The sequence below is a fragment of the Oncorhynchus clarkii genome, chromosome 32 (genome assembly GCF_045791955.1).
Source record: "Oncorhynchus clarkii lewisi isolate Uvic-CL-2024 chromosome 32, UVic_Ocla_1.0, whole genome shotgun sequence".
NCBI classification, from domain to species: Eukaryota; Metazoa; Chordata; class Actinopteri; order Salmoniformes; family Salmonidae; genus Oncorhynchus; species Oncorhynchus clarkii.
The window spans coordinates 34048857-34060874 of NC_092178.1; the positions used below are offsets into that span (position 1 = coordinate 34048857).

General features: G+C 46.9%; 1 protein-coding gene across 20 annotated transcripts in view; it reads left to right on the forward strand.

Annotated features, from left to right (window-relative positions):
* The window catches only part of LOC139391751 (microtubule-actin cross-linking factor 1, isoforms 1/2/3/4/5-like), a 228335-nt gene that overhangs the window by 207838 nt on the left and 8479 nt on the right, over positions 1 to 12018 (forward strand). For 12 of the 20 annotated variants that reach the window (XM_071139264.1, XM_071139276.1, XM_071139260.1 and 9 more), the window contains 18 exons: positions 71 to 226; positions 1030 to 1236; positions 1389 to 1508; positions 1664 to 1833; positions 2178 to 2337; positions 2598 to 2792; positions 3059 to 3331; positions 3483 to 3671; positions 3774 to 3885; positions 4156 to 4316; positions 4453 to 4615; positions 4793 to 4947; positions 5130 to 5204; positions 6622 to 6639; positions 7469 to 7586; positions 8169 to 8231; positions 8730 to 8762; positions 10009 to 10220. In XM_071139264.1, the coding sequence (XP_070995365.1) occupies positions 71 to 226; positions 1030 to 1236; positions 1389 to 1508; positions 1664 to 1833; positions 2178 to 2337; positions 2598 to 2792; positions 3059 to 3331; positions 3483 to 3671; positions 3774 to 3885; positions 4156 to 4316; positions 4453 to 4615; positions 4793 to 4947; positions 5130 to 5204; positions 6622 to 6639; positions 7469 to 7586; positions 8169 to 8231; positions 8730 to 8762; positions 10009 to 10220 (2580 nt within the window). The remainder of the gene's footprint in view (positions 1 to 70; positions 227 to 1029; positions 1237 to 1388; positions 1509 to 1663; positions 1834 to 2177; positions 2338 to 2597; positions 2793 to 3058; positions 3332 to 3482; positions 3672 to 3773; positions 3886 to 4155; positions 4317 to 4452; positions 4616 to 4792; positions 4948 to 5129; positions 5205 to 6621; positions 6640 to 7468; positions 7587 to 8168; positions 8232 to 8729; positions 8763 to 10008; positions 10221 to 12018) is intronic. The other 8 variants (XM_071139275.1, XM_071139280.1, XM_071139279.1 and 5 more) reach the window with 5 other exon arrangements.

A 12018-nucleotide genomic window follows, 5' to 3' on the forward strand; every position in this document is an offset into this window, starting at 1 on the left:
TGTATTGTTGCAGGAGCGATTTTCAATATTACCATCAACCATTTCACTGACCTCCACCCCCCCACCCTAGGCGAAGCTGGAAGAAGCGGTCTTGCTGGCCACAGGGTTCCAGTCCTCCCTCCAGGACACCATCAACTGGCTGACCCAGGCTGAGCAGACCCTCAACATGGCTCAGGCCCCCTCCCTCATCCTGGACACCGTCCTCTTCCAGATAGACGAACACAAGGTGGGCAATTTCGGCACCATAGAAGTTTAGAGATCCTATGCTGTGCTATACTATATTGGTGAGTACAAGGATAGAATACATGTTTCCTGAGCGGCGCAGCGGTCTAAGGCAATGCATCTCAATGCTTGAGGCGTCACTACAGACCCAGGTTTGATCCCAGGCGGTGTCACAACCGGCCGTGACCGGGAGTCCCATAGGTTGGGAACAATTGGCCCAGTGTTGTCCAGGTTAGGGGAGGGTTTGGCCGGAGGGGCTTTACTTGGCTCATCGCGCACTAGCGACTCCTTGTGGCGGGCCGGGCTCATGCAGGCTGCAGAACATTTCCTGCACATTGGTGCAGCTTGCTGCCTGCTTGTTAAGAAGCGCGGTTTTGCTGGTCATGTTTTGGAGAACGCTTGACTCGACCTTCGCCTCGCCCGAGCCCGTTGGTGAGTTGCAGCGATGAGGCAGGATCGTTATTGGATATCACAAAATTGGGGAGAAAAAGGGAGTAACATTAAAATGGGAAAAAAGGATAGAATATACTTAACTGTAATTCACATAAATATATTCAAATGTAGTATTGCAGTTAAGTTGACTCATCATATTCATCAGACATTTTGCAGACTTAATACATTTCCCTTCCACCCTTCCCTTCCTACACTCCCTTCTGTTTTGTTAGCTGGTATGTGCTGATGAGCATGTGCATATACAGCTGAAATCATAGCACCCAGAACCAAATGAGCGAATCAATGTAATGTTAAGGCTGTCACGAGGGAGTTATACGACTAACACGCTCTCTGTCGATCTCTGTTCCCCCCTAGGTGTTTGTGAATGAGGTGAACACACACAGGGAGCAGGTTTTGGCTCTGGAGAAGGCCGGCTCTCAGCTGCGTTTCGCCAGTCTGAAGCAGGATGTGGTTCTGATCAAGAACCTTCTGCTGAGTGTTCAGGCCCGCTGGGACAAGCTGGTGCAGAGGTCCCTGGACCGCGGCAGACACCTCGACGAAGCCCGCAAGAGGGCCAAGCAGGTATGAGAGAGAGTTTGAAATGCTTTCTCCATATGTTCGCAAGTCACTTTACCCTTCACCAAATGGATGCTACACGGCAGCCATTTTGTTTCAGAAAACACCCTGCATATCAATTAGAGGTGGTCAACCAGTTTCTCTCTCCCTCCCTCTAGTTTCATGAGGCTTGGAGGAAACTGTCAGACTGGCTGGAGGAGGCTGAGAGCCGGCTAGACTCGGAGCTGGAGATCTCCAACGAGCCAGACAAGATCAAAGTACAACTGACCAAACACAAGGTACTGTAGGAGTCTCACTGTGTGGGTCTTGCGTGGAAATAATAGGATTCTGAGCGGTTCTCTCACACAACGAACACAATATATGGTTAAGCTGCATTATGTAGACCCTCTGTTCTGGTATCCTTAACTAAATACCCCCCCCCCCCCCCCAAAAGGAGTTTCAGAAGGCGCTGGGCTCTAAGCAGCCGGTGTATGACACCACAGTGAGGTCTGGTAAGGCCATGAGGGACAAGACCACGCTGCCCGAAGACACCCAGAAACTAGACCACCTACTGGGGGAGGTCAGGGACAAGTGGGACACCGTCTGTGGGAAGAGTGTTGAGAGGTGAGGGGAAAACTCCATGCCAATTGCTTTATTACAATGAATATTATGGTAGGGTTTTCCAACTCTCCAAGTCCTGGAGAGCTACTGATTGTGCAGGTTTCTGTTCCAGCACTAAGTAACGCACCTGATTCGGCTAATTCTGGTCCTGATTGAACCCCACTATTATTGATTATTTATTTGAAACAAGCGTGTTAAAGCAGGGCTAGAACAAAAGCCTGCAAACTCAGTAGCTCTCTAGGGCGCTGCCATATAGAATACTGGACCATAAAAGCAAAGTTAAAATAATGATAGCTACAATTTCAATGTAATGTGACAACTGACCTTTCCCTCCGTCTCTCATCAAGGCAACACAAGCTAGAGGAGGCCCTGCTGTTCTCAGGTCAGTTTGCTGAGGCCCTGCAGGCCCTGGTGGACTGGCTGTACCGTGTAGAACCCCAGCTGGCTGAAGACCTGCCAGTCCACGGAGACCTGGACCTGGTCTCCAACCTCATGGACTCACACAAGGTATTTCTTTATTTATGAAACCGCAATGTTACACTATTGGTTACCATTGGTTAATAAAGCCATTCATTTATTTGCCCAGCGCCGCATTGCCCAAGCATCATTAAATTTGAATACTTATTTCTCAAACATAACTATATTTTTTTCCCTATTGAGGACTAATGTAGTATATATTCATTCATGATATTTGATCGCCCTGCTCTGTGTTTAGGTTAACATTGTTTCCATGTTGTTTGACCACTGTTTGGTTTTTGTCTCCTCAGGCCTTCCAGAAGGAGTTGGGAAAGAGGACAACTAGTGTTCACGCCCTGAAGCGCTCAGCCAGAGAACTGATGGAGACGGGCCGCGACGACACCGCCTGGGTCAAAGTTCAACTGCAAGAGCTCAGCAACCGCTGGGACACAGTCTGTGCCCTGTCCGTCACCAAGCAGACCCGTCTTCAGCAGGCCCTCAAACAGGTCAGTTGGGAAGAAGAAGCCAAGTGGCTGTGCCATTTTTGTTTTTATGTATTCACACAATACTTGGAAGTTAGAAAATATCATTTTTATGACCATTTCATGCACAGGTACAAATAATTTCAGTCCATCTTTTATTTGATTAATGGTATCTGTGCGAGCACAGTGCAGTGTATATATAATACCTTAAACTGGACCGCAGAATCGCAATAAAACTGAACCTTTTTCTCGTTCCTTCTAATGATCCCTCTGTCACCCGTCTCTCTCAGGCGGAGGAGTTCCGCATGGAGGTGCAGCTGCTGCTGGAGTGGCTGTCCGAGGCAGAGCAGACGCTGCGGTTCCGCGGCGTGCTGCCTGAGGAGGCGGAGACTCTGCAGACGCTGCTCCACACCCACCGGAACTTCATGGCCACGGTGGAGGAGAAGAGGACCGACGTGAACCGGGCCGCAGGCCAGGGCGAGGCCATCCTCACCACGTGCCATGCCGACTGCATCACCACCATCAAACACTGGATTACCATCGTCCGCTCTCGCTTTGAAGAGGTAGGTGGGCTGGAGATGGGGAGTGGGATGAATAGAGAGATAAGAGAGGGGGGGGGTAAATATTTTAAAGTCCTGCTGGGCCAGAGAGTCATGGAAACTGTTTAAAATATTTAGTATTTCACCCATTAATTGGTGCATTTGGCTTCTGCAGGTCCTCACATGGGCCAAACAGCACGAGCAGCGTCTGGAGACTGCTCTGACAGAGCTGCTCAACAACGCCACGCTATTGGAGGAGCTGTTGTCATGGCTGCAGTGGGCGGAGACCACCCTAGTCCAGCGTGACGGAGAGACCCTTCCACAGGACATCCCTCAGCTCAAAACACTCATCACAGAACACCAGGTGGGAGGAGCCTACTTTTCTCAAACCCTCCTTGGCTTAGTCGCTATTATAATTATCACTCTTTCTGATTGGCTGTGTCTCACGTCAATCTATTGTTCCCAGGTGTTTATGGAAGAGATGACCCGGAAGCAGCCTGACGTGGACAAAGTGACCAAGACTTACAAGAGGAAACCAGCAGAGCCCCCTAGCAGCCTAGCTGAGAGGAGAGGAGCTCGTGTGTTACCTTATTTTACCTCCCAGAGATGCATGGATATTATATTATACTAAATACATATGAATACATATCGACCTAAAAATGCATAAGCGAAGATATACAGTGGGTGCCTAACCCCCAAACATTCGCAATCCATCCTGACAGACTTCACTGATGGAGAAAGACAATAAAAGTCACCAAAATATGGTCAAACGTTCCATCAAGTGTCCTCAACATTTAAACCCATGTAATGCACCGTAATCATGACACCTCTCGCTCCTCGCCCTACAGGTAAAAACCAGCAGCAACAACAGCATCAACAACAGGCGGCGATGCAAGTCGCCGGGGGCAACCCACGCTTGACTCAGCTATGCTCAAGGTGGCAGCAGGTGTGGCTGCTTGCCCTCGACCGCCAGCGGAAGCTCAACGATGCCCTCGACAGGCTTGAAGAGGTATTGTAGCGTCCCTTGATCTCCCCTATTAGAGCCGTAGAGGGCTTGGAGACCGCGAGTTTCAGACATGATTTCCTCTAAGTATATTGCTCTTCCTCATTTGTCTCACATTTATGTTCGTTGTCTTTGTCCCCAGCTGAAAGAGTTTGCCAACTTTGACTTTGACGTGTGGAGGAAGAAGTACATGCGCTGGATGAACCACAAGAAGTCGCGCGTCATGGACTTCTTCAGACGCATCGACAAGGACCAGGACGGAAAGATCACTCGCCAGGAGTTCATCGACGGCATCCTGGCCTCAAGTATGTTCTTCAGAGCTAGCTACACATCGTTAGCGCTGTTCTTTGCCCATAGCCTGCTCCAACTTAAACTGTAGTCAAGTCCTACATCTTGGTCAGAAGTCCTACATCTTGGTCAGAAGTCCTACATCTTGGTCAGAAGTCCTACATCTTTTTCTGACTGTTGGTTGTGCTGTGCAGAGTTCCCCACCAGCAGGTTGGAGATGACGGCGGTGGCAGACATCTTTGACCAGGACCGAGACGGTTACATCGACTACTACGAGTTTGTGGCGGCGCTGCACCCCAACAAGGACGCCTACCGGCCCACCACCGACGCTGACAAGATAGAAGACGAGGTGAGGAACACACACACACACACACACACACACACACGTATATACCCAGATATTAAAAACGACACTTATTTTGAACAACAAAGCTGGGCCTTTGACTTGTCCAGTCCAATAGCAACTCCTAAATTGGAGGTTAATGGAGCCAGCCTTGTGACTTTCCCTCTTTCTCCTTTCTCACTGTGCAGGTGACCAGACAGGTGGCACAGTGTAAATGTGCCAAGCGGTTCCAGGTGGAGCAGATAGGAGAGAACAAGTACAGAGTAAGTCCTCCTCAGCCAGTGACTGTGTACATTTGCCAACAGTTAATAAACACGTTATCTATTGTCTGCGTACTATGACTTAGTATTAGGTATGAGATATTGTATTTTTAAATGCAGATGGGCCAGAGCAATTACAAGGTGAGTTACACCTGAGGCTACAGTGCTGTGGGCGTATTGTTGTTTTAAGAAAATAGCTTAGACAGCTTCTACTTAGCGAAATACAGTTTTCAGATGTTACTTGACAGTGAATCTTGGTAATGTTAAGAATGTGTGTTTTTTTTAAGTTGTTGCATTTGCAGTCATGGTGCGTCTAGGGGCTGCGTCTGAAAATGGCACCCTATTCCCTATATAGTGCACTACTTTTGACCAGGGCCCTGGACAAAAGTAGTGCACTATATAGGGAATAGGTTGCCATTTTGGACACAGAATAGTTTTTGTTCTGATGCTGGCTGTGTGTCACTACTTCTTTGAGCACCAATAACTGCTGTGGTTGAACTAACAAATGACATCACTCCATTCCTCGCGTATTTAAATGCTAGCCAATAACAGTAGCACTCATCTGTATCCATGCAAATACCGGCTTTGTAAGCCAGCTTCTCTAAGCTTTGTCATATACTCCTATAACAAGGTGGTCACATTATTGATAATTACTAAGAAACCGGCGGGCCAAAAAAGAGCGTCCCACGGTGCGTATCTGGCCCGTGGGGGCCGTATGTTTTGCACCCCAATGCTCTTTAACATATCATATATCTCTAGTCACAGCACTAAGGGATTGATATCCCGTGTGTGCTTCCCACCAACAAACGAATATGACCATAAAATCACTTATACGCCATCACAGCTCCAGGATTAGCAACTACTAGCATTGTTGTTTTGTGTGAACTACATCGTCATTGTCCGTGGGTTAATGATATCCAGTGTCTGGCCAGAGACACCGCACTATAAACTAACTGCACTGAGCTCCAGTCACGTTGTCACATTGCATCACACACCTCTCTGTCTGTCTTGACTGTTCTTGTGTATGTTTGTCTGTCTGGCTTCACTCTTCATTGACTTATCCATCTTGTTTTGTCTCTCGAGTGGCACTTTAACCACACTGTGACAGATAGGAAATAAGATCCCCTATAGTGTCCACGTCATTCAAATTCCACTGCATCCTTTTGCTTTTTCAGGCAAATTAAGCGTTGGTTTTAATGGCTAGGAGACAAGTAACTACAATATGAATTGTAAAAAGTCTTAGTGAAGGATATACAGTATGTGTACATGGAGTGAGCTACAGTTTATTTCTCTATCCAAATGAGTTCTTATCCAATGACAGGTTTGAGTTTGAAATATTTGTCTCTCCATGTTATTTCACTCTTTCTCTTCTTCTTTCTCTTTGTTTATTCCTCCTCCACGTCTGCTGGATTTATTGTAGTTCTTCCTTGGAAACCAGGTAAAGTTGACTCGCGTGTTCGGTCCTTTGAAATCTGCTTCCTGGATCTCCACCAATGCAGGGGCCTCAATTCGACGCCACACACAAAAAAAAAATGCTGCCATGGTGACAATGCATTTCATGTTTGACCGATCAAATGTAGCACTACACTGTTGGTGCGAATCATGGAAGTGGGTTTCATAGGGCATTGAGGTGTTTCTCTTGGTGTGGTTTTTGCAGATGGTTTTATTTTTGAGAATGACTTGGATTTGGCAAACTGGAATGGGTTATAATACCTGATCCTATTGGCTTTGGACTGGGGAAGTTGGTGAAATCATGCTGTTCTGAGAGTAATTATAAATTCATCTTGGTCCCATATCTGTTTTGTGCTGTCTTGCCCAACTCTATGGTCATTGTCACAATGACCATAAATGACCAAAGAGTTGACTAGATAGCACAAACGGAGCCAGGCTAATCAAAGATAGTTCTGACTTGGTATTGCTTCATAGAGTTCTGCTTGCTGGGTGATGGAGCAGTTTACCATAGTAACTCTGAAGTGGAAATGTCATTCTGCATGAAACAAAGTTGAGTGTTGGGTAGAATTAAATATTTCAGAGATTTTTTGATTGTTGGGTAAGCTGGGCTTTTGACAAATGGGTGATTTTAGTGGTATCATCATTGCATGGGAGTTGGAGTATAATTTGCATGGAGTGGCGTACACTTGTTCTCAGACTAGTATGGGCTGCCGTGTATAATGTCTATGGATTCTTAATCGTTATACTTTGTGACTGAATCCCTCTGTTTCTCCCACTTTTCATTTTCTCTCCTCTCCTCTCCGTGGCGGTGTTAGTTTGGTGACTCGCAGCAGCTGCGGTTGGTGCGTATCCTGCGCAGTACGGTCATGGTGCGGGTCGGAGGGGGCTGGATGGCCCTGGACGAGTTCCTGGTCAAGAACGATCCCTGCAGAGGTGAGTTTATTTATGCACAGACACACGCACATGCAAACAAATACTAAGTTCATACAAAAACAGAATGTATGTACACACACAAATGCAGAGTACAAAATGCAAGCCACTGGATGCACTGCGAGAGGGGCAAAAGGTATGGTACAATGGTCAACTGTTTAAACGAGACATAGTCGGACATATACAGTACTTAATAACCTTTCAGGTTTACAGTTTTCAGAGTTGTCTTTTCCAAAGCTGTCTACGGTCTGTCTGGTGTGTTCCTCAGAGCAATCTCTCTCCATCATCATCCCTTCTTTCCTCTTCATCCCTCTCTGTGATAGTTCTATGAGAAGACGGGCTTGAATCGTCTCCATCGCTCTTTCTCCCTCTGTTATGGTTCCTCTTTTTTTCTCTGTTGGTATCCCTTCTTTTTCCCATCTCTTCGTTCATCTCTCCCTTTCTCATTCTTTTTCTCTGCCTTTGTTTTTTTGTACATGCATTCCTTTCTCTTGCTACACGGTCCTTCTTTCAAAGTAGTGTTGCACGGTGCACCATCTTCAGTTCTCTCCCTTCTTCCCTCTCTCCTCTTCTCTCTCCTTCCAGTGCAACATCCTGGACTTAAGATCCTTCGCTCCGACTCCAGTAGCACCATTTCATCTCGTATAGGTTGGGTTTCTCTCTCGCTCTCTTCTCCCCCTTTTCTCCCTCCGCCTCTTCTCCGTTCTCTCACTTCCTCTGGTTGTTTTTTTTTTTGTTTGGGGCTTTTTGCTGTGCTTTGCTGACTGTGACACTGAACTAACGTTCCTACCCTTTCTGGCTACATGCCTAATGCTAGCACAAGAGGATCCCTATCACAGGTTATAGGTCCAAGTCATTGACCTGTGTCTTTGTTTTTCAAGTTGTTTTAGCCACTTGTCACTTTGGTCCCTGATGTTTCCTCCTGCTCACCTGCTCACCTCCTCAACCTTGGGGACGTCACCTGTATTTTTTTACTCTCTTTGCCACTGTCTTCTGTGTTCACCTCTGTGTTGAAGTGAGAGAGGCAAGCGTGTTGGTGTGTGTGTGTGTGTACGCGAGAGATAATTAGAAGGAATGTGTGTGTCTATGTATTTCCATCTCACCGTGAGCACGCCACTATTTCACGTTGTCTCTTGTGTCTCTCAGTGACGGTCACTCCTGGCTATTTCTGCTGCAGAGGTACCTACACTCCCTCCCTCTTCCATTGCTCCACTGTCCATCCCTCCATTTCTCCCACTCTGTCCGTCCAACCATCCATCTAGCCATCCAGCTCAACCTCTCATTCTAGTCCTTGTGTTTGTGTCTGTTTAGGCATATGTATGTGTACACATGTCTAAGTCTTGTCTGTGTGCCAGTCCGCGTCATGCTTCCCACTCAAAAACAGGGTTTGGCCAGCCCTGGTCTTGGTGGTGATGGTTGCCATGTGGATCCAAAATGGCCGCATAGTTTGACGGGCCAGTCCCATAAAAAAAAACAGAGACCGTCTAAGACCTGGGTGTAGCCAGCCTGGGTTTCTAATAGCGCTTGAAGCGGCTCTTTATGTGATGGCGGGCGGGAACTGAATTAGAGGGTGCACCTGGCTCGCTGGGGGACCGTAATTACAGGGCGCGCACCCATTTATTATTGACTGGTCTTGCTGCTGTTGCTAGTGGATGACTGAGGGGGCGTGTCCCGTCTTGGGTATAGCTACTGACCGCGGCTCCAGTGCCCTGCTGCTAATGCTAACTGCAGCTCTCTCATCCCTCTTTCTCTCCCCCTCTCTCCCCCTCTCTCACACTGTGGCTGGCTTTTCTGGGCTTGAGTGTTGTGTGCTGGGGCTGCTGCACCATCTTGTCTAAGAATGCTTCTATGGGAGTCCCCATTGGTACTGTATTGGGGCTCCCCCAAGAGCATAACCAGGCATGCCCCACAAATTTCGCACCGAACGCACGGTTTATGAATTAAGGGGGAAGAATAAAGGAGTGAACAGAGCGACTCCCTCAGTGAGAGAAGAGAGGTTGTGATTTGGCTGACAGACGTACCTAGCAATACAAGTGTACTATTAAAGTCCATTCTTGCTGAGCATCTTTCTATCAGTTTGCATAGACTGACCTCTGACCTCTGTGTGAGGATGCTTTGCCGCCTTCCTCTGCACCGCCACAAACACTACAGATAAAACACTCACTCCCTCCTCCACTTAAAAGTAGCCCATCTGGAAGTGCACTTCACTGCCTCTGATTTCCAACCCTCCCCTCGCCCCACTACCTAGCACTGACTTGACCACACAGACTATGAGAGCAGTGACTCGCCGGGGAAGCACTGACTCTCTGCCTCGTACTGTTCCTAGATACGTACTGCAGCCATAGTTAAGTAGACTTGACCATTCTTTTGTCTTTCTCTCCTCTCTCTCTCTCTTTCTTTCTCTCCCCTTCTTCCCTCACTCCAGCCCGAGGCCGTACCAACCTGGAGCTGCGTGAGAAGTTCATCCTTCCGGAGGGTGCTTCCCACGGCCTGGCGGCGTTCCGCTCCCGAGGCCGGCGCTCCAAACCCGGCTCCCGCACGGCCTCGCCCACCCGCTCCTCCTCCTCGGCCTCGCACAGCGCACATAGCTGCGCATCCTTGCCCTCTGCTCCCGCCACCCCCACAGCCTCCTCTAGGGTAAGTGCCCTCAACCCCATTCTCCCTCATAGAAATACAATTACTAGAATAGGAAAAGCTCCTCAGGCCATGACAACTTAACAGAACCAGTGTACTCATCATGGGTAGACCAATATGGTATTGTGTTCTATGGGAGCTACAGTGCATTCGAAAAGTATTCAGACCCCTTGACTTTTTCCACATTTTGTTACATCACAGCCTTATTCTGAAATTGATTAAATGGTTTTTTTCCCCTCATCAATCTACACACAATACCCCATAATGACAAAGCAAAAACAGTTTTTTTTTTTTTTTACATTTTTGCAAATGTAATATCACATTTACAATATCACAAGTATTCAGACCCTTTTCTCAGTACTTTGTTGAAACACCTTTGGCAGCGATTACAGCCTTGAGTCTTCTTGGGTATGACGCTACAAGCTTGGTACACCTGTATTTTGGGAGTTTCTTCAATTCTTCTGTGCAGATCCTCTCAAGTTCTGTCAGGTTGGATGGGGAGTGTCGCTGCACAGCTATTTTCACATCTTTCCAGAGATGTTTGATCGGGTTCAAGTCCGGACTCTGGATGGGCCACTCAAGGACATTCAAAGACTTGTCCCGAAATGTTTTATTTAATTCATTTTAGAATAAGGCTGTAACCAAGCAAAATGTGGGGAAGGGGTCTGAATCATTTCCGAATGCACTGTAGGTAATCAAACTATATCGCCCCTAAATGTCCCTGCTTCTCTTCACGTCATATGACTCTTACCATGTTAGTTATAGCAGGACTCTTGTCACAAAGTTCGTTTGTGTCTTTTAATATAGGCTGAGCAATTACACAAGCTACTTTGATCGCCCTGGGAAAGGAAAGTGAACATGGTGTCTCTAAGTGTTCCCAATGGAACCCGAGACTAAAATGGAAACTGCAAGCGCACACGACACACATGCACATCACACACTACAATGCATGTTCACAAACTACAGTCAGTCATTGTCACATACAGTATCAGTCACATGTCAGAGTCTTTGTGGTCACCAGGTCTTGTTATCTCTCACCCACTTTCTCACAATGGTTGTTGTCACATTGATTCTTCATTGCGTTAATGTGTTGTCTCTGTGTGTCTATACCAGTCATAGGGGGTCGAGTTTTGATCATCTAAGTTCAGATGAAACACACCTCTCCGGCCTTTCTCTTATATGCCACTGAATCCTAGGCGTGATACCTCTAGTCATATGTTCAATCAGTCAGGTTACTGTAGTCTAGGACACACACACACAGTGGGAAGATAAAGTATGTGAACCCTTTGGAATTACCTGGATTTCTGCATAAATTGGTCCTAATATTTGATCTGATCTTCATCAATAATAGACAAACACAGGCGGCTTAAACTAATAACACACAAACAATTATACGTTTTCATGTCTTTATTGAACACACCTTGTAAACATTCACAGTGAAGGGTGGGAAAGTATGAACCCTTGGATTTAATAACTGGTTGACCCTCTTTTGGCAACAATAACCTCAACCAAACGTTTTCTGTAGTTGCGGATCAGACCTGCACAACAGTCAGGAGGAATTTTGTACCATTCCTCTTTACAAAACTGTTACAGCTCCACAATATTCTTGGGATGTCTGGTGTGAACCGCTCTCTTGAGGTCTTGCCAGAGCATCTCAATTGGGTTGAGGTCAGGACTCTGACTGAGCCACTCCAGAAGGCGCATTTTCTTCTTCTTCTGAAGCAACAGAAGTTAGGTGATGCAACAGGACATCAACCCAAAAGATAGAAGTATATCAACAATTCTGTTGATATACTTCTAT